Genomic DNA, 23,167 nt, shown 5'->3' on the forward strand with positions numbered 1-23,167 from the left:
ACTGCCTATTGGTTTGATATGATAAAATGTTTTGTTAAATGTGTTTTTAAAAGTCTTAAAAAAATAACTACCCTGTAACATACTTGAACTTGAACACTTATTAATTTACTAAATATAATACGCATACAGCTAGAAAATGGCTGAATTGCTTCCCTTCTAATGCTTTATTATTACTGTATTTAATTTTTGACGAGTCAATATATAACACGATGAATTTGTTTTCTAAATTCATATGTTTTTGCAGGGCATTGAGCCGCACAGGTTCACTAGTTTATTTATAAAGGGCATAGACCAATTTGTATGGTAACCATTTCAATTGAAAGTTTCAAGTAAAGTGAGTGTTAAACTTTGCATTCAACATATGCGTATGTGTTCATCAGTTTGTGTTATGAGTACTCTTTAGAGGCCAAAAACACTATTCGTTAAAACTTTTATATACATAGATATGTGCTTGTGAATGCCTGAAACTACCTGAGTTATTTTTGTTCGATTTTGATGAAATTTGGTTTGAAGGTGTAAGGCGGGATAAACTTGAATGAGTTTGTGAACCAGGATGATCAAACAATGGGAACGGGGTTTTATGGGGTAAAAATTGGTTTTTCTCATTTATGACCATCAAAACACAAAATTTCCCGATTTCTCTCTGGATAATTTTAAAGAGCTTAAAAAGACAAATATTTTAGATAGGCCTATTGAAGTGTTTTCGTGCTGTTATTAATTGCAGAAAAAATTTTAAAAAATGTAAATTTAAAATTCCTATGTTCTTATGGAGAATATTGTAAAATGTTGTAGATTGCTTGTTATACTTTGATCAAACTTGGCAAATTTAAATTTATTTATTTTATACTAAGCTATTAATATTTTACTAAAAACACACTTTAACAGCCTCCCTGTAGCAGCAAACCTAGGTAGGCCTACTCGTTTAACGTAATGTTATTTAAATACAGGGTGTCCCATAACTCTCTGGACACATGTATATAACGTTATCGCTTAGGTCAAGACAATCACATTTCACCATAGGAACATGGGTCTGTGGTGCCTAGTTTTCCGTCTGTCTGTATTTATGTGTTTTTTATAAAAGAATTAGCAACTCCTAAACCGTTTGAGATACACTGTTGAGATTTCGCAAACATGTTTATCTTATTCAAAGCTATTTTGGTTAAAATTATGCTAAAAAAAATCATCAACCGTTTCAAAATGGCGGCCATTTAAAATATTTGATGCCTCATTTCGCGCCAAAAATGGTGATTTCCTAGCTATTTTTTTTATCTTTTACAATTTTTTTTTCTTTGTTTGGACTCTCTAAATAAAATAGCATTCTTAGGGGTTTTTCATAAAATCAGCCTTTTTTAAATTTAAGCCATTTTGAAACTGACAAATATTTAGTAATAACATTTTTTTGTTAATACGCAAAGAGGGGATAAAGATGTATACCCAGTTTTATAAAGGTATGGTAAAAAGTTAAGAAATAAATTTTAAACACAAAAAAAAAATTGGCGGATATCTTGTAAAAAATGTTATTTTTGATTTTCGTTTGACTTTGAGCCAATAAACTCATTCCTGAATTCTTTGTTCTTACTTACGGGACACCCTGTATTGGGTACCCTCTTTAAAAAGGTAAATGATAGATACACTAAGCGATTAGTTATTTATTAAAACAGTAAATGCACAATGTATTTTATACATTTGTTTTTAGAAAACAACAAATTTCTCTACTTTAAAACTAAAACTCTTGAACACTCTTGTTTTGTAAATTTGTGACTAGTACAAATTTAATTTTACTACGTTTAAAACTTATTTTAATACTAAGGTTAAATATTTTAGCAGGTTTAATAAGATGCATTATTATAGGCTAATATACCCGTAATCCTAATGTGATACACAAAAATAAATTGCTGTCGGAATATTTCATCTCACGTTTGCTATTTTATTTATAATTGACAAATCTGAGTTGTTTTGTCTTTCACTCTAATAATAATTGATTGAGTTTACGTTGTCCTTTAATTCTATTGGTTTAGAATATATTTTATTGTTTTTTCCTTAAATGGCACTGTAGGTATTTCATATTTTCATTGACAAGATTGTCAATATTTTCAACTGAAAAGGTTATAAAAATAGTTAAGATCAAATATATACAATGCTAAGAGAATAAAAGCTCAAACCACTAATACCTACAACTACTGTGAATTAGATTGTCATATTGTGAACAAATTAATATAAGTACTGCTCTGTATGTACTAATTTGTAAATTTCATGTCAGAAATGTGTGCAGTTTGAGAGGTTAAAATATTTAATCTTTATACTATGTACAGTATTTCATTACATTTTAATTCTTGGGATAAGCATAAAGTCTCTTTACTAGTACAGTAGAACCCCGATATATGGCCTCGGTTTATCTGTTCTACTTGGAAGCCATAACATCAAAAATATTTTTTTCTCGGCTCATATAATAGTAGTTGCACTGTAAGCACTTGGTCTTCAAGGCTTAAAACATTCTCACGATTTTTCTGTTTTTTTTTTAAATATATTTTTTACATTTTACTGTGTCACTGCTCAGTTGAGCTAGTAGGCCTAAACTCTAAACAGTTTGTCGATTATTTCCAGTGTGGTTCGTTCAGCATTGTAATTGTTTTATTTCGTAAAAAAACAATGAATAAGAAAGTTAATCATAAAATTACCCAGGCTACTAGTTAAGGCTCCAATGATTTTTCAAGTAATTTTTACCTCCATTATTAAATATTAGTTTTTGTTATATGAAATCTTAATATTTTTATGTTACTTACTTAACCACAATAATTTATGAATAAATGTTCTGTTGGTTGTACAGAAATTGATATTATCTAAAAAAATAAATATTCATTTTTATAATAGTATGGTTTATACAATCAGATCGTTATCCCACCAAGGGCACGGTCCCCTGATATGAGGGGTTCTACTGTATAAGAAAAGTATATTTTCTAAAGCTTAAACCTACATCTAAACATTCCATTAAAACTAAATTGTTTATTGTCTTAAAGACTTGACATAAAACGTAAAGCTAAAAACCAGCAAACTTCTTTTACTATGGCTTCACAAGCCAATATTAAATCTTATTTACATCAAATCACATTTTAGCTAAAGCTAATGTACTACTTCAATGCAACCGTAAGCTAATTTGTACAAAGAACTAAAATAAAAAGTAATAAGAACAGATAAGATTTTTTCTAAAGGGAATACAATAAATTATTACTTATTTAAAGTAAATAAAAAAGGTGATGCTGAACTATATCAAATAAAAATCACTACGGAACTTAAGTCCTTATAAAAAATATCACTAAACTACACTACCATACTTTAAACTAATTGAAATCTACCCAAACATTTTACAACAATTACGGTAGAACCTTGTTAGCCAGACTCGTACAACTATGAGTTCTAAAGCTCTTCTTATTGAGGTATTTTACTCTAGAAGCATATATTGTTGCAAATTCAACAAGAGAATTTCAGCAATTTGCTAAATATTTTCTATCAAGGATTATAATATTGGGGATCTAATGTACTTACCTAATTTTAAATTAAGGTATAATTTTGTTTACAAACACTATTTGTACTAAAAATAACAGGAGCAATCTTAAGTTAACATTTGTATCGTGAATTGTGAATTACTGTAATGTAAATTGAACACAATGGAAAAAATTTAAACAAACTGATATTGACAAGTGTATGGAATTTCATGGTGTCTGAAAACCTCATTTTACATATGAACTGACTTCATAAATCTCAATCAAGACTAAACTAATTGTTAATTTAGCCTACCTAGTAGCTGGTAATATCAACTAGCCTTATACTTATTTACAATATTATAGAATAACTATTTCAAAGCTTCAGTTTAACACATATTGCAATATACAAAAACAAAAAAATGAGTGTAATGTTCGTAAACTACACAGAAAACTGAAACAGAACTTGAATAAGTATTCATTAACTATGATTTCATTGATAAAAAAAACTGGCTTTAGCCAGTTTAGTTTAATGTAATAACTACTTAAAAATCCATAAACAATTCATTACTCATTATTAGAGACTATAACAAAAACTACATTTTATAATCAACATTTTAATGTAAGTTCTCTGTCTTAAACACATGACATCACAATGCAATACAATTGTATCAACACCTGAAGCAAATCAATGCATTTTTTCTTAATTTATTCAATATGTTTTCTCATTTCTTTACCAGACGTCAATGTTTAAAAAATACATTTCGATATTAAGGGTATGTAATTCTGATGTTCATTTTGAATTTGATAAATTAAATATGTCTAATCAATAAAAAAATCATACGGATATTTTAGCTAGACCTCTTAACTTTTTAGTTTTCAGTTTTTTTTTTTTTAATACAATTAGTCTACAAATTTGATAAAAAAATTTGAACGTGATTTCAATCTCAAAACTGACAGCCCATTTAATCAAGCCCTTTGGATTTTTTATCCGGGAAGGAAATACCAATACAATGATCCTTTAGTATATGTGGGGGTATTTCTTATGGCAAACAATTAAATATCCCACAATAATTGACTAAAATCCATGATATCCAAACCCAAAATGATATTATTAAAGCAACCATCTAATTCTGAAAGGGGTAATTTACCTGCTATAATTGCATTGAGGAAATAGCTTTGGCCCCGAATTGGGCTATCTTCAGGCTGTATATTATCATAATTTTTTGTCATCTTCTGCTGAAGACCACACACAAATGCACTTTTGTTGTATTAAGTCTGTCTTTTTATCATGTGTTTAAATATGTTTGTTGTCAGATGTTTTTGTAAACATTAGTTAGTTTGAAAATAGAGTTTGTTCAAGCAAGATGTGTGAATAATATTCTTGTATAAGAAATAGAACATGGTGGCAGCTTAGTGGATTTTTTATCGAACAAAGTCTAAAACCACGCATGATGTCAAGTAAGGGCAGAAAAAAACGAAATACTCGTAGGCAAAGGTATGAGGACAATGAGGAGGATGCCCAAAGTGAATTCAACTACATGTCAGAAAGGGATTCTAGAAAGACTGAAGGTGAGTCACTAGGTTTTGCATTGGGACAGACAAACCGAGAAAATACTCCTACTCCTATGATAAATCTGACGTTACCAACTCCAGATACCTTCTCTTTTACTCCGAATGAGTGGCATTCCTGGAGGAATCGCTTTCAAAGGTACAGACGGGGGTGCGGTCTAGATAGCACTTCCGACGCTCGGCAAATCGATGTACTTTTGTTTACAATGGGTAGTAGGAGTGAAGATATTTTCGATTCGTTTTCACCAAAACCGAATACTTATGACGAGGCTCTTCGGGCCTTTGATGCATACTTTGTGCCAAGACGAAATATCATTTATGAGAGAACAAAATTTCTGAGACACAAGCAAGGGAGTGATCCATCTGAAAAATTCATAACAGATTTGCATGGTCTTGCAAAAACGTGTGCATGGGGTGAACTGAACGATGAGATGGTGCTTCTGGTCCTCATTATTGGTATGAAAGATGAGGCTCTAAGTGATAGACTCCAGCTGGACTCTCAATTGACTCTGGAGAAGGCGATTAATACCTTGCGCCAACACGAGGAGCTAGAACGCCAAAAACGTGAGCTCGCCAATACTAATGTTTTTATGGTGAATCAAACGTCAATACAAGTCGGTAAAACAAATCTGTCTGAAAGAGCTGGTGAACAGAAATTCACCGAGGATGCTATGAGAAAAAAGTGCAGGAAATGTGGTTATAACTGGCATGGATCACTGGCCGAATGCCCTGCTAGGAAAGCCAAATGTGACAAATGTTCCGAGATTGGACATTTTTTTCGATGTTGTCCCTCCCGCGAAAAGTGGATGAGAAAAAACAAAAACGTTGTTAAGGAAATCGAACAGCAAGATTCAGACAGTGGTTATCAACAGGTTCCTGAGATTTTCATAGGGAATATAGACAGCAGTGACAAAGCCTGGGTCCAGGAGGTAAAAGCAAGCTGTGGAAACCAAGATTTAGGTCTTATAAAATTTAAACTTGACACAGCAGCTGATGTAACCATGATTCCAGTAGGAGTTCTTGGTGATTTTATTAAGACTCTGCCTCTAGGAAAGTGCAAATCCCCTGTGTTTAGCGCAAAGAAGAAAGAACGAATCAATATTTTGGGAACTTTAAGGCTAAAGCTTGAACATAAGGGTGTATCAGTTTATGATCTTGCGTATATTTCTGAGGAGATCACTGTTCCACTTCTTAGCAGACGTTCCTGTGAAGAGCTGAACCTGGTGAGGAGAATTTTTTCTGTAGATTCACATGATATTGACTGGGCTACTAAGTATTCTAATTTATTTCAAGGGCTGGGAAATATGAAAGGAGAGTACAAGATTGAAATGAAGGAGAATGCAGTTCCTTACGCTATATCCACCCCCAGGGTTGTACCAATACCTTTAAAAACCAAGGTGAAAGAGCAGTTAGACGATATGCTTGAGAAAGGAGTGATTGTTCCAGTTGAACACGCGACTGATTGGTGCGCACCAATGGTAGTTTGCGCAAAAAAGGGAGGTGGGGTTAGGATCTGCGTAGACCTATCCAAACTCAACAACAGTGTGAAACGTCGGTTTTATCCTATCCCAAAGATTGAACTTTCATTGGCCGAGATCGCGGGAGCCAAGTACTTCAGCAAGATCGATGCGAATTCCGGGTTCTGGCAACTGAACCTTGCAGAGGAGTCACAAGATTACACAACATTTATCACCCCTTTTGGGAGGTATAAATTCCGTAAGTTACCTTTTGGAATTACGTCCGCTCCTGAAGAGTTTCAGCGCCGCATGTCAAAAGCTTTAGAAGGGGCAAAGAACTGTTTAGTGCACATTGACGACTGTCTGATATGGGGAAGAACGAAAGAAGAACACGACGAGTGTCTTAGGGCCGTTCTAGAGAGAGTGCAAGCTAATGGAATCACCTTGAATAAGCAGAAGTCGGAGTTCTGCAAGAAGACTGTGACATTTCTGGGGTTTGTGCTGTCTAAGGACGGAATCAAGCCTGATCCAAGCAAGGTACAAGCGATTGTGGACTTACCAGCTCCAAGAAACGCTAATGAAGTACAAAGATTCATGGGCATGATCACTTTTCTGGCAAAATTTATTCCGAACCGCAGTGAGATTTTGGAGCCAATTACGAGCTTGTTAAAGACTAAAAACGATTTCCTTTGGGGACCAGCTCAAGAAAACGCTTTTGTCACAGTAAAACAGATTTTATCATCAGAGCCATGTTTGACTGTTTACGATCCGCAAAAACCCTCGATTCTTTCTTGCGATGCTTCAAAAAAAGGTCTTGGAGCGGTTTTACTTCAAGTTGAAGGAGAAAACAAGAAACCTGTGGCATATATATCTCGGACTCTAACGCCTGCTGAAGAAAACTACAGTAACATTGAGAGAGAAGCGCTTGCGTGCACATGGGCAAGTGACCGTTTGAAATGTTTCCTGATGGGTAAAATGTACACAATTGAGACCGACCACAAACCGCTTGTCTCAATTTTCAAAACACAAAATTTGGACGAGCTCTCACCGAGGCTACAGCGGTTCCGAATGCGTATGATGAGATACGATTATCGCATGACCTGGACCCCAGGAAAAGACCTTGCCATAGCAGATCTACTATCAAGAAGTCCTATTCCGGCTGACGAAGATGGTGAATTGACCGAAGAAGTGGAAGCCTTCGTCCACGAAATCAGTCTGATTAGTATAAACACTACAGATGAAAATGTGACAAAGGTACTTCACTCACAAATGAGAGATCCAATCTGTGCACAACTTAAGTTACAAATTTTAGACGAATGGCCTGTAAAATCAAGTTTACCTAATGAGATTCAAGAGTACTTTAATGTGAAAGACGAGTTAAGTTGTATTGATGGGCTATTGCTTCGAGGAACTCGGATGATAATACCTCAAGAACTACGAGCGGAAATGCTCGAGAGGCTTCACAGTGGACACTTGGGAATCACAAAAACAAGGAAACGTGCTTTGGGAACCATGTGGTGGCCTGGAATTTCTCAAGAAATAGAAAGGAAAATCAAATCGTGTCCAGTGTGTATTCAGAACTCAACTAATCACAGTGAACCATTGATTCCGAGAACTGTCCCGGATTACCCGTGGCAAAATGTGTCTGTTGACTTGTTCAAACACGAAGACAAGTGGTATATGGTTATCGTGGATCACTACTCAAGATACTTTGAAGTCGAGGAAATGCATCGAATGAGGGCTTCAGATGTGATTCGGGTTTGCAAAACCACATTTTCACGTTTTGGAATTCCTCAACGTGTTTATTCAGATAGTGGGACACAATTTCACCATATTGACTCAAGTGAATTTAAATTGTTTGCAAAGGAGTGGGGGTTCTCCACATTCAGAAGTAGTCCCCACCACCATCAGGGAAATGGGGCAGCTGAAGCAGCTGTGAAAGTAGCAAAAGGGCTAATGAAGAAAAACAAGGATAAATTTGAACTTGCCCTACTTTCTTACCGGACCTCACCTCTTGAAACCGGCTTTTCCCCATCTGAACTTATGTTTGGAAGGAAATTAAGAGACAATCTTCCATCTACTTTGGTTGGAAATCCTGTGGAAAATAAGAATTTTCTTGAGAGGGAGAATAAGTACCAGAATAAGTACAAGATACAATTTGATAAACGACATGGAGCGAGTGGTTTAAGTGAATTAGAAGTTGGAAGCATGGTATGGATCACAGATCTACGTCGACACGGTAAGGTAGTCAGGAAATTGAACGAACCACGTTCCTACCTTGTGGAAACTGACAAGAGAACTATTCGCCGAAACAGGAAGTTCTTAGTTCCTGCACCGTACTACGGAGGAGATGGAATTCTTTCAAACTGTTCATCCATGGTCCTTAATCGTCCATGCAACTCACGTGATCGTCCAGGAGCTGGTACAGTAACCCGTTACGGAAGGTCCATTAAGAAACCGAGGCGGTACTGAGGTTCATAAAGATGTGGACATCTTGAGGCGGGATGTTGTATTAAGTCTGTCTTTTTATCATGTGTTTAAATATGTTTGTTGTCAGATGTTTTTGTAAACATTAGTTAGTTTGAAAATAGAGTTTGTTCAAGCAAGATGTGTGAATAATATTCTTGTATAAGAAATAGAACAACTTTATTGTTACAGTATTTAAAATATGACGCCATCAGCAGAAGTAACAAAATACAATGCCCATTTACAGGCTTGAAGGTAGCTCCAATTCACCAAAACTAGTTGCTGGCAGTTTTAAGGGATGGTCAATAACCAGCTACAGCACTTTCGATAGTTATCGTTAATCCGGAGGCTGTTCAATCATGGAGATGAAAATGTAATTGTTTCCATTCTACGCACGATTCCAACCTTAATCAAATATCTTGTCCATGTAATTACTGTTCTGTCAAATTCTATCTTGTGTTAGCTCAATTACTTCATAGATAGTCTAGAGAGGAGATGCGTTCCAGCCCTCAGGTGTCTGTGCGACTGAGGATGTTCGCTTCTTCAGCTTGATGGTCTCAGGCTCACCGAGAGCATCGAGCTCATTCTTGCTGAGATGCGCGACCAGACCTGCTCCCATGGAGTCTCCCAGCACATTGATGGTTGTGCGGAAACGATCCCTGAAAAAGTCAGCCGGTCAGTAAGGTGACACCCCATGAAAACTAGGAAACTAGTTGCAAAGAAATAATTTCTGCAGTTACAATCAGTTTAGTATCAAACCATCTCTGAGAAATTTCAACCAGCTGCTAAGAAAACACAACCGGCAATATTCCAGCCAACCGCAGGCCTACCTGTAACATTTTAAACATCTCGGGGAAGAACAATGCAGCATTTTGTGTAAACCAGGGGAATGATACAAGCAAGTTTGTAATTACTTAACATAAAAAGTAAATTATGCCAGAAAGATTTATTTCCGTTACAACTACACTGTTCATTTTAATAAGTTTTTATTAAAAAATGCCTGCAATCCATCAAGTAATTACCATGGATAATTTTATTTTCCAATCGTCATTCAGTTACTTAATAGCTATTTACCTTACAATAGTAAGAGCGTTTTTACATCACGCAGGTGAATGTTGTGCAACGAGCGGAAGCGAGTTGCTTAATTCTCCTAAGTGATGTAAACACGCTCTTGCGTAACGAGTAACGTACAAGATTTTACCTGACCCGATATACAGGAGGTTACGAACAATATTTTTCATTATCCATTTCACTCATCTTCTAACAGTAACGTTCATTTACAAACAAAAGCTAGGTTAGGAAAATTCTTCAAAACATAACAAAATTCAAGCGCACAGCTGATTTATAGCGTTGAACGTCGTTGGCTCCATAGAGATTTTTTAAGTTAAACACTCAAATGTTATTTAAATGGGTTTCATTACCTCACCGAGTGATTTTTTTTTAACTTTACATCAACTTTACAAGTAAAGAAGTTGTATACATCACGCTTGGGATAGGGAAGTTTAACATGGCGGGTTAGGTGAAACATTACAATCAGTTACCATGGAAACTACCACTAACTGAAACAATGATCATTTACCAAGAAAACCAATTATACAGTAGGTACCTGCAAAGTGTTTATGTGTGTTATTAAAGGGTTACTATATAATTAAGTAAGTTCTACAATATTTTCATCAGTTATCACACCAACCACAGGAATTGGTACTTCAGCACATTTTCAAAAAATTAAAATATGGAATTAAATTCTCCAATATGTCATGCCGTTGAATGCAATGGAAAAACAATCCACAGCCACTAATCTACGTGGAATAAAAACATTTTGGTTGTTGAACAGGATTCAATTTTGAAACCGCTTGGGAGTTATATGCAAAAATATGCAAAGCACCTTCTCCCAACCTCACGGTTAACCCTCAGGATGTGGAGATTTATTCTCGTTGGGTTTTCCTCTAAAACACATCCTGCCAAAGGGAGAGCTTGTCACAGAGGTACTGGGAGGCTCTCCAAAAACGAGAGTTTTGTGGACCAAAGAACAGATCAGAACTCTTCAACTGGCATCTTTGGGGAGTAAACTCAAGGCCTCTCTGAAAGGTGACACATGATTAAGGTGACTAAGGCAGAATACAAATCTCACAGCGCTGTCTGAATCTTGAATCCTACCCATTGGTTTCTGAGATAGCAATATTGAAATACTGATAGAATCAGAATTTAGAGACTGAACTATCTGAATCTTTGCTGCTTCTGGCAACAGGTTTCTGAATCTCTTTAGTCCCCTCAACCTACCAATGGCACGCTGGATTGTATGACTGATGTGGTTAGAGAACAAATGCTCTCTGTCAAGGGTGATACGCAGAGTATTGTGAGAGTTGCTGAATGTATAGCATGATAGCTCTCTCACTCAGGGATTGTACAGAATTGTGTGCTACATGGATTGCACTGCATTTTTACATTTGGTAAACATGAGTCCTTGTTCTACATACCAGCAATAGACAGTACAACAGACTGTCTATTGCAATGACAGCAACAATAGGTTGTCTTTGTTGCTGTCAATGGCAAAATCGGGTGCATCTCTGGCTTGAATGACAATTTGCAGTTGACAATCATCAGCTCACTTATATGAGCTCTACAATGATGTACATGACTAGGTAAGTCAGATATAAACAGATTGAACAAAATTGGCCCAATACAGCTGCCTTGTGGTATACCACATTCCTTTGTCAACAACCCAGATTTTTCAGTTCTCACTATTGCAACCTGTGCTCTGTGACTTATGACATTAACCAACTCTCTACTTCTCTGTCAAAACAATCGTAGTGCATTTTCGCTAGCGAAGGCTGTGATTGAGGGATTCAAAAACTTGTGAATAGTCTAGCATGACAACAGTGCTATACACTTTCCCTTCTCTTTAGCTTTGAACAGATCATCGAATATAAAGCAGTATGTACTATTGTTCTTCCTAAATCCAGATTGTTCCATTGGTAGAATATTTTCAGCGTTGATATATATTGCGAATGGTACCTGAGTCCATAATGGATCCTTCTCAGGATCATTCCAACATCCTTCTGCAGATTTAAAGAGCAGCTGCAACTTATAACCCAGCTACCCAGACAGTTTGAACATTGATCTTTTCAACATGAGCTCTATTTCAGTTAGGGGAGAATAGTATTCAGCAGTACTATCCTGATAACTATACCAATTTGATAATAGGCCTACCAAGGCAAAAATGTGGTTTGTATTCCACTAGAAACTGTAGGTCCCGTAGTTGCCATTAGCTGTATAAGCTATCAATTCAACAGCTGTGTCTAAGGAATATGTCGGCCTTAGTCACTAACAAGACTACAAGATCACTCATCACTCGCGTCACTCATCCTACACTCATCCCCATTCATACTTGGCTTAAAATACCTACTTTGTGTGGTCCCCATTTCATTGAAAAGTATTAAAGCAGGGGGAGAGAATGAATACACAGAACTTTGGTGTCTTGACGCCATATAAAGACCTAGCAAGGAGATAATTTGTTCATCTTTTTTTTTAATCGGTTGTAATTTTGATTTAGGGCCAGCCCAAGGTCGGGTGGTCTAAATACAAGCATAATATAATGACTTTTAATTACATTGATTAGTCCAAACATAAAAATGATCAGCTTTGGCTGGATCAAGTATTTGGCTTCCAGGTTCATTAATAAAAGGATTTTGAGGTATTACCTCATTTTGCTCTAACTCTATGTGTTTGTACCATTGACTATTAGATTCAGACTGGGTAATTTCGTATTATACAGAGGCCACTTATTTTACAGCGCGCTGCGGCGGTTGTGTTATCATAAATATGTTTCTAGGACTTTTCTCCTTTCGTTAGGAATCGAACGATACCAGAGAGGTCATAAAAAATGTATGATAGATAACCCAACCTAACATAAACCCCGCAGCGAGCTGTATAAGGGTGGCCTCCGTATAATACAAAATTACCGGATTTAGAAGTGGACATCCATCTGTATACACCAGCTGTTGCCAATTTTTTACTAAAAGATTGTAGTTGTGTGAGCCAGTCACAGAATGTGCTATTGTCTAAAATTCTTTTTTCTACCTTATTTTTTGTTGCTGACATAGTTGATGGGTCATAACAGTTGCTATAGCTCATAATAAGTCATTCCATAAGTTTAACTTGGTAAAACACATTGTGATTTTGAATGAAATTTGTAATTTACATCAGCACAATCTGTCGGTGGCTCACACCAACAACGACAAATTTGATTAAAAAACTGACAACAACTTAACCATGGGGATGGAATGTCTAGTTGTATCAATAGTCAAAGCTTGTACGGAAGGGTAATACCAGTTGTATTGGCAATCAAAGGTAATAAATACTATCATGGTATCGTCAAAATTAATGAAGAACAAGTGTTTTGCGATTCTTTAGTGTAAACATTGAATAGCGATAGTAAAAATTACTAGACTTTGAGACACCTCATCTTTGATATTGTTGCCTAAAAAAGTTCGCTCTAATTTGATACTACATTAAGAAATGAATGAACAACTCTATCAAATAGCACTGAGTCAATGAGATGAAATGGGTTTGTATGAAATTAGAAAACTTTGCTAAGAGCATAACTTGTACTAGCATCATAAGTTGCTCTCACATAATCTACAATGATACATAATCTGTAATTGATGTACTGTATCTACTTTCTTTTCTAACCCATTAGTTAATGAAAACAAGAATAGAAAGGATCTCCTGGTACAAGTTATAATATAGTTTTTAATCCAGTTTGTTTGGCTAGAGAAGGATATATGGCATTATGGAACAATTACGTTTCATAATTTTTTTAGTCTGTAATGAGATACTTTAGAAGAGTTCTTGGGAAATAAATACACTTCTCAGCTAAAATATTTGCTTCTGCCCTGGGTTGAAGACAGCTACACTATATAGCTAGAGTATATTTTTTTGGTCTGGATAGCTTGTTACGTATTGGACTTATAAGATTGTTTTTGTATTATGTTTAAAATTTGTAATAAGCAGAATTAACTGTATAAATTGTTCATTCAAATCTTTTTGTAATTTTTAGAACATATCATCTGTGCTTCCTTATTCTGGCTAGGAAACAAATGTAACTGATCTTATTCACTGACAAAACTCGAGACATCTCACACCATTCTTATACACTTCATTCTTGTTCAGGTTCAAATACACCCCATAGTTGCATCCGAATCTCAATCTCATAACGTAAATACATCTTCCTTGATAACAAGCTGCTCCAATCAAACATACATTAAACCTTCTTTAATACATTTTAGAACGGTCCCTGCTTGGTCTATGACTATCTACGGCAAATCTGATAGGGCCTGGCCCAGGTCTGGCAACGATATGGTGTTTTGAAGTTATCTTAGCTAATATGTAAAATTAAAAAAGTTTTAATAAATAATACACTGGCAAGTGTATGATCCTTGATAGGATAAATGATCAAATGAAATAAGAACTGCCGTTGAATGAATAACCATAACCAGAAGAAAGAAATTGTTTAGATTAATTTTGACTGATAAGTTTAAACTAAAACTGTAAAATCACATTTTGAGGTCACATCGTAATGAGACTAATGCTTCTAAAAGTGTTTGATAAATGAAAAAAATAATTCAGGATGCCAATTAATTGTTAAGTATAAAAAACTGTTACGTTTGGGAATCGGTTGAATAGAATAATTTTTAGTGTTTATGTTCTTCTTGAGGGATTTTTGTGTTTATGACACTTGCAATCATCTTCAACCTTTTTCTTATCATAATTTCCAGTTTTCTTTCAGCCAAAACTAGGGTGTGTTGTTAGCCTAGTAGGGTCTTGGATTTCAGTGCGGGAAGGATGTGTTGGATTACCAGAACCTAAAAGTGTTTAATTACTTCCTGTGCTGCAATCCACCTTGTAAAAATGATTCTGGCTAAGACATCAAGAAAAAATGCTTTCAATCTTTCATTCATATTTAAAGCTTCCTTCCTTTATATTTATATGTATCCTTTTTTTGTGATCTTGTCATTGCATAAGACATACAAAGCCGTGCTGATTGTTTAATTGTGATAGCAAATAAATTATTTTAGAGGAATTTGAAAACTTTCCAAGGTTTACGCTATTAAACGAATGGACTGGTCAATTATCATGATATAGAAGATGGAGGGTAGATATTGTAGCTCTTGGTACTTTCTAGTCTTGGGACCTTGAATTTAAGAAATTTAGCACTTAACACACAGTCTGATCTTTTCAACCTAACCCAAAGCTTATGTTGCCAGTCAAAAAAGCTCATGAAAGTTAATTTAATTCTGATGTGTTGTTCATCATATAAAAAAAAATAAAACTCACTAAAGAAATTCAAAATGGTTCTTCTTTATTAAACTAGTTTGTTTGACCTGGTGAGCGATGTGCTGTTGCGGTATGTAACAATAGTCGGGTAAAAACCCGTGATTTACATATAATAGTGACAGGCCTAAAATAGTTTATCATCGTTTTCCTAAGCACAAAGAACTATGCAAGCAATGGGCCCACTGTTGTAAACGCGTAGGGGTAGATCCATTAAATCCTCATACTTCAGTTGTTTGTTCAGACATGCAGATATTACTGTGCACAACACTATATTGAGGCCAAACACTATCAGATTCTCTCTAGGAATAGTCATAGACCAAGTAGGAGCCATTTTGAAATTAAAGACTGTTTTGTGTATGTTTTATTGGAGCTGCTTGTTAATAAGGATGATGTGTTTACATTATGAATTGAGATTCACATGCAACTATGGGTGTTTTTGAACCTGAATATGAACGAAGGAGTGTAATGACAAGCCAGTCACAGGATGTGTGCCAGTGTCTAAAATTCTATTCTCTACCTTATTTTTTGTTATTGACATAGTTGATAGGTCATGTCAGTTGCTATAGCTCACAATACCGTAGAACCTCGCAAATTTAAATTTCAGGGGAAATACAATATATTTGGGATCATAGGAACTTTGAAATATAGAGAGTTTTGAATTATAGTCAGAATAAATCAAATTTGAATTTTGGAGGTCCCAGTTTTAAGTGTAGAGAGTTTGAGAGAATGGAGACTAATGAACACATCGTAGGAACACCAATAAGAGCGTCATTTCATGTTTTAACAAGTGTGTTTTTTCTCCTAACTTTGAATTACAGAGGCTTACAATAACACAGGTCGAATTGTAGATGTTGACTTAGAATATTGGAGGTAATAATCCGAATTACGGCAACAAAATTCTAATTGTAGGGGCTCGAGTATGTGCAAATTCAAATTGTAGAGGAAAAATCACTTTGAATTATCGGTGTATTATTTAATTTTAATTTTACAGGTTTTCTGAGGGGAACAGAACAGACAAACATTACTAATTATGGAGGTTTTCGAATTATCGAGGTTCGAATTAGCGAGGTTCTACTGTAAGTCTTTCTATCAGTTTGACTTGGTACAATAGTTTGGGCACTCAACAGAAATCAGTGGTTTACATCAGCACAATCTGCCGGAGGTTCCACTCCAACTACCGACAACTTTCATTAACATTCTGGCAACAACTTTACTATGGGGATGGAATGTCTAGTTTATAACCATATCAGTGTTTGGTATATGAAGCTTCAGTTGTTTTTAGTGAATTTCCCTATAGGGAAGTAGCTATTACCGTAGGTGGCACGGTAAAACCTAGACCCGAGACCGATTTACTTTTTCATTTTGATGTCCCCAGAGGCCAAAAACACCATTCGTTCAAATTTTTATATATGTATATACTTATAGACTTATTGTATATATATATATACGTCCGTGAACACGATAACTTGAGTAATTTTTGTCCGATTTTGATGAAATTTGGTTTAAAGGTGTAAAGCGGGATAAACTTGAATGAGTTCGCGAACCAGCACGATCGGACCATGGGAACGGGGCTTTACGGGGGGTTTTATGGGGTAAAAATTGGTTTTTCTCACTTTGACCAACACAAAATTTCCCGATTTCTCTTTAGACCTTTTTAAAGAGCTTAAAAAAACTAATAATTTAGTATATAAAAGTATTTTTGTTCTATTATTAGCAACGAAGAAAATAAAAAAAAAATTTTAAATTTAAAATTCCCATGTTATTCTTATGGAGAATATTGTCAAATGTTGTAGTTTGCTTGTTTATGGATATATTTTGATCAAACTTGGAAAATTTATTTATTTTTTACTAAGCTATCAATATTTTACTCAAAAACACACTTTATTAGTTTCCTTGTAGCAGCAAACCTAGGTACTCGTTAAACCTAATGTTATTAAAATATATTTAACTGAAAATCAATTCAGACAAATGGAAATTTGCTTAGTCGGCAGGTTTGCTGCGGCGGGGGTATTTTTTATCCCAAAGTGCATGATAAATTATGAGTTTGATTTAATTACTACCTAAATTTTTAATTGAATAATGTTGTTTCAATACTAGGGTCAAATTGGATTTAGACAATTAATATTCAAATAAGTAGAACGTGGAAAATTATACTGAACGTTCTTTCTAGATTTGCATTGTTACCTATGTGTTAACATTCTCTCTAAATTTATAATTGTTATGGGTCAACCTCTCTAGATTTACCACTATTATGGGTCTGCTGAATACAATCTAGTGTAGGTTTCTGTAGGTATGCAAAGATTTATTATTTCTTGTTATTTTCCCCAATTGAAAGACTACGATACCCAAATAAAACATAGGTCTATATTTGTAAAATTTTGCTTGTCCTCTTATATTCCAACCAAAAGAGGAAAGACTCACATTTAAAAATGGACCATTATTATATCCCTACCACTACCTTCTAAGACTTATTACACATATCAGAACATGCATCAACTTTAAAAATTAGATTAGCATACTGGGCGTTTCTTTTTAAAGATGTTAGCCCAGTCAAATTAGCTTTAAAATTCGTAAAGAAAAACAAAAAATGGTATAGTTTTGCAAATTGGCTTAAAATGTCAGTTAAGGCTTCTACTTTATCATACTAAAAGTCCCCTAACGTGAGACTTGAGCTTTCGCCGCCATCTTGGATTTTAGGTACAATTTTCTGGTTTTTCTAAATTTTCTTATAAAGTATTAATATTTTATATACCACATGCAATTACAAACTTAAAGTACACAAAATGTACTTCAAAAATTGTATTTACAGTTTTCTTGTAACTCCAATCGTTTCAGAGAAATATGAACTTAAATATGTAATTTTATTAATTTTTAGGTAAATTTTTTTTGTTTCTCTTAATTATCTCAAAAACTATTAATATTTTACATAGCATATATAATTGCAAAGTTGAAGTTCACACATTTTTCTACAAAATTGTGTTTATTACTGTTTTGTAACTCTATCCGTTTTAGAGATATATGCACATTAATATGATAATTTAATTTGTTTATTATTGTACCCTCTATATGGGCTATTAAATATTATATAGAAACTTTCTGTTATAAGTTACAAATTACAATCATTGCATACTTTGATACTTTTACCGTATCCCTTTAATAAATCATAATTTACCCTATGATGCAATTTGTGGTTCTAAACAATTTAATTTAATTTAACAATTTATATAACGTTTGTCAAACCTTTCTTTTTATAATTTTACTAGCCGTCATAACAGTGCTTCGCAACGGGAAGAGAACAACTAAGAGAATAATTATTACGTTCTAAAGATCTGTTTTATGTAGTTTTTAAAAGTTTAGTAATCCACTAAAAGTATTGACCGGCTAATCCGTTTCCCAAACCTTATTTTTGTGTAAATAAACCATACAAACACAATAGATTTGGAAAGTCAATAAGTTAATGAATTATGCACTTAACAAATTAAACGCCTTATTCGCACAGATCCAAACAATATTATTAAATTTGAAAAAATATATAGGTATATAACTGTAAAAAAATCCTACTTTGAAATCCTACCTTCTCATCACAGCTTTTGTTGTACGTTGCTTAGTTCAAATGAGCTGTTGTCATAAATTTAAACAATTAATAGTGTTGCACCCTGTTGGCAAACCTTCTAACTTTGTAATGTTATTCAGTATCACAGAATAAAATTGTTAAGTTTAAAAAGCTGTTAACATTGTTTAATTCTATTTGAATATGAGTACTCATAATAAGGTCAACATGGGAAACTGCAGAGCCACTAGTTGCGAAGCCGTTTGGACGGATCTGCACCAAACTTCACACAAACCTTCCTTGTATAATGCTTAATATGTTTCATTACAATCTGCCAAGCGGTTTCGGAGTCCATATTGTATACACATACATCCTTCCTCTTTTATAGATATAGATATATTTAGTGTTAACGTTTAGTAAACCAATTATAACTAATATTGGAGCAGTTCAAATAAAAATTAGTTTCATAGAACTAGTCAGCTTAATTTCAATTGTAATTAAATACTTTTCAAATAAATTATGTGTACAGAAGTTTGTAAGATAGAAACAAGTTTCAAGGAAATATCTTGCATTTTAGTCATTCATGGAACGGATGGTGGCATGTGGGTGCTTAGGCCTATTAGTCTAATTATTGTAAATATTAGAATTAGTAATTGATGTATAGTATAGCATATTTGTATTGACCTGGCTAATGCAAACTGTATAGTTGTTAATTTGGCCCAATAAAATGATTTGATTTGATTTGATTTGATTTAGTCGATTCACCATATTTTTTCACTTTACTTTTTATCGTACGCTTATCAACAGTGGGTCCAGTGATTTCCTTCATCAACTCTTCCATAGCAAACTGACAATCATCGTTCATTTAAATACAATAAATTTACTTATTTCTTCAACAGCACCACTAATGTCGTCTCCCTCAGGTCGTTCTCTTTTTTGCGATTTTAAAATTCGAGCATCAAAAAAGGTCGAATAGCAATCCCGATTATTAAGTGTGACACATTTGATACGTAGATGTACTTCGTCCCCCCATTTTTATTCATATTCTAAGCTGTTTCTTGCACTTTATTTTCATATCCAAGCTTTTACCAAACCTGCCAAACCTTTCGCACCAACTTTAATATAACTCTCGCCGTCCACTATACATTGATCACAAATATCACATTTCAATGATATACTTATTTCAAATTTTTCGAAAATAGGTAATCTATTATATTATTAAAGTTATACAATCCAATTCTATGTAAATGGTTAAGGCCTTAAAGCAAATAAAAATATAGGCATTAAAAATATAGGCATTAAATATGGCATATCAAAATGAAGCTCAGAGTGTGTTGATTTGCCAAAAAAATAATAGTATAAACAAACTCTCTTAGGGCTCTGCCCCACAGGCCGATTTCCAAGATTATTAAAGTGATACAATATTTTTTTTTTTAATGGTTAACACCATTAATCAAATAAAGAGTCTTCCAAGAGGTTGTCGTGGATTTAAAACAGGTCTTTGTAAAAGAGACCGGTACAACGGTACCCACCTCAGCAACCTCAGGACGTAAGGTATGACGGTCCCGCTGCTTTTAACATTCTGATGAGAATTTCTCGAACTTGGACCCTTTAAATGAAATATAAGGGTAAAATTAATAAATGGAGGCTTCTGAATTGTACACCCATGGAATTCACGGGTAGAACCTCTTGTTTGCATATAATTTCATTGTAAATATACATCTTAAACAAGACAAGGGACTAAATGACAGATGATAACTAACAAATGATTAAATAATTTAAAAAAAATCCATAATTAATGGTTTTCAACAGGTTTGTTAACTTCCGACAGCTAAAATTAAATAGTACTTTATAACGATAGTAATAAAGTACTATAAAGTACTACAAATAGTAATAATAATGATTATGTTCAACCAACCCTAAAACTATTTATATACAATAATGTTTATAACTAATATTCTCAAAACTTGAATCAGAGGATGAATTCTATTATAACAGAAAGTTTCCACATACTATTTAATAGCCCACGTACAGGGTAAAATGACGAACAAATTAAATTATCATATTAATGTGCATATATCTCTAAAACGGATAGTTACAAAACAGTAATAAACACAATTTTTGTAGAAAAATGTGTGAACTTCAACTTTGCAATTATATATGCTATGTAAAATATTAATAGTTTTTTGAGATAATTTGGAAAATCTAAAAAATTGTACCTAAAAATTAATAAAATTACATATTTAAGTTCATATTTCTCTGAAACGATTGCAGTTACAAGAAAACTGTAAATACAATTTTTGTAGTAAATTTTGTGTACTTTAAGTTTGTAATTGCATGTGGTATATAAAATATTAATAATTTATAAGAAAATTTAGAAAATCCAGAAAATTGTACCTAAAATCCAAGATGGCGGCGAAAGCTCAAGTCTCACGTTAGGGGACTTTTAGTATGATAAAGTAGAAGCCTTAACTGACATTTTAAGCCAATTTGCAAAACTATACCATTTTTTGTTTTTTGATTAAATTAATTTGACTGGGCTATGTCTTTAAACACATGCCACCATTCAATGGTTTTTTCCAAGACTTAAATATATTTGAAAACCTAACTCTAGGACATAATTATGTTAACTGCATCAGAGATCAGTATACGCTTAGCAAAATAGACATAACTTTTTTCTGCAATTGCATGGCTCTTTGGTATGCATATGTAAACAAAATTTCTGTGAAGCAGGTGAAGCTCCTTTACTTCCTTATCTGGGCTGTAAGCTTTTGAAGCCTTATTCATAATTTTTATCCATTTAATGCTTTGTCTTTTTTTGTCCTAGGGCGCTATAGACAGGTTCTAGCACGGGATTGTTTTTCATGTTACTTCAGGCTAGACCTATAAAGGTTGTGGAATTATCACTTGGATAAAATTCATTGGTGATTTTGCGGGATAAAACCCGGAACCTCAGGGACCGAAGTCCTGTGCTATACCACTAGACCAGCTCGTTCTTCAGATTCATGCCTTAAGTTAACAATTTAAATTCTTAAGTTAACACGATCACAATTAGGGGGTCTCTCTTAGTGTCTACAAGATACACTTTTGACATTTACAAAAATGGGATTCAGTTTGATGAAAATGGTCACAATTTTTATTTGTTGCATGCTTTACAAAAAAATGCATGGTAAAAAAATATTTGCTTTCTGATAAATTATGAGATCTGATGAGTGGGAGGGATGAAAAAGTAGACTCACAAAAACAGACTATATATTCAAATACAAATTACAAACATTAAATTGTTGTTAAAATGGTAATAAACAATATCATTATACTAGTTTGTGTTGTTGATCATTACATAATAATATTTATAATATGGTTTTATAAATTAAACCATTCTTATGATACTGTATCTAAAACTTAACCATTCTAATTGTACTTAAATAACACAAAGACTTTATATATATTTTAATATACTGTATTAACTTCTAAAAATGGCTTTCTAAAGCTACATATCATCCACATGACAGTGAAAACCCCAAAGAAAGTGTTTTCCTTGTACTTAAATGACTAGCATTTTCAGTTGATTTTAGGGATCATTTTTGTATAACAAGTGCATATAAAACCTTAAAACCTCTTTAAAGCTTTATTTGTCCATACATCCATTTGATCTTTTGAAGTCACATTTCACATCTTCTATGTTTATTAGAACAGCTTGTGAGTTGTTTGTCAGACAAGGCACCATATGGATAGTTCATCACATTTGCAGAGTTTTTTAATTTCTTCCTACATGGGCGTATTGCACCACTCATTTTGGTGATTGGCGTTCGATGCTTTCTTCTTTACACTCTCTGGTTCTCCGAGTGCATCAAGCGCATCGAGTTCATCTTTGCTCAAATGTTCGACCAATCCGGCTCCTAAAGCGTCACCTAAAACGTTGACTGTCGTGCGGAAACGATCTCTGGAATCAAGAAAGGCTGTGAGTTGAAGTTTGAGGCGAACACTGTGCAGACGACCGTGAAGCCCATGTGAAGGTCAAACAACACAAGTGACAAATACAACAGCGTGAGCTTGAGTGGAGTTGAAATATTTTACAAAAAGTAAGCAACATAACCAACCCGTAAGATTTGTTTTGAAGAAACCCTTCATCCAAACAGCAATATATTTGCATACAATAAACGTCTATCTGAAATAGTTAAGAGTTAAAGCTTGAAATTAAAAGCAACTTTTGTGGTGACACATAGAAGTATTGATTGAAATAAATTATTCCCACACAAGTCCCCACCACAGAATAAAGACCTAACCTTCCACCCATATTGATAATA

At 34.1% G+C, this 23,167-nt stretch overlaps 2 protein-coding genes across 4 annotated transcripts in view; one reads left to right on the plus strand and one right to left on the minus strand.

Annotated features, from left to right (window-relative positions):
- Positions 1-1,634: 1,634 nt before the first annotated feature.
- Positions 1,635-23,167, minus strand: part of LOC129001961 (excitatory amino acid transporter 1) — a 69,410-nt gene continuing 47,877 nt past the window's right edge. For 2 of the 3 annotated variants that reach the window (XM_054429411.1, XM_054429412.1), the window contains one exon: positions 1,635-9,633. In XM_054429411.1, the coding sequence (XP_054285386.1) occupies positions 9,459-9,633 (175 nt within the window). In that variant the 3' untranslated portion in view covers positions 1,635-9,458. Of the gene's footprint in view, positions 9,634-22,243; positions 22,804-23,167 lie in introns of those variants that run through there. The other variant, XM_054429410.1, reaches the window with a different exon arrangement.
- LOC129003348 (uncharacterized protein K02A2.6-like) lies at positions 4,934-8,980 on the plus strand. Its single transcript, XM_054431641.1, has 2 exons — positions 4,934-7,447; positions 7,550-8,980. The coding sequence occupies exons 1-2, from the start codon at positions 4,934-4,936 to the stop codon at positions 8,978-8,980; spliced, it is 3,945 nt and encodes a 1,314-aa protein (XP_054287616.1).

The sequence above is a fragment of the Macrosteles quadrilineatus genome, unplaced genomic scaffold (genome assembly GCF_028750875.1).
Source record: "Macrosteles quadrilineatus isolate MER2022 unplaced genomic scaffold, UCM_ALF_1.0 Scaffold_9__3_contigs__length_116548681, whole genome shotgun sequence".
Taxonomy (NCBI): domain Eukaryota; kingdom Metazoa; phylum Arthropoda; class Insecta; order Hemiptera; family Cicadellidae; genus Macrosteles; species Macrosteles quadrilineatus.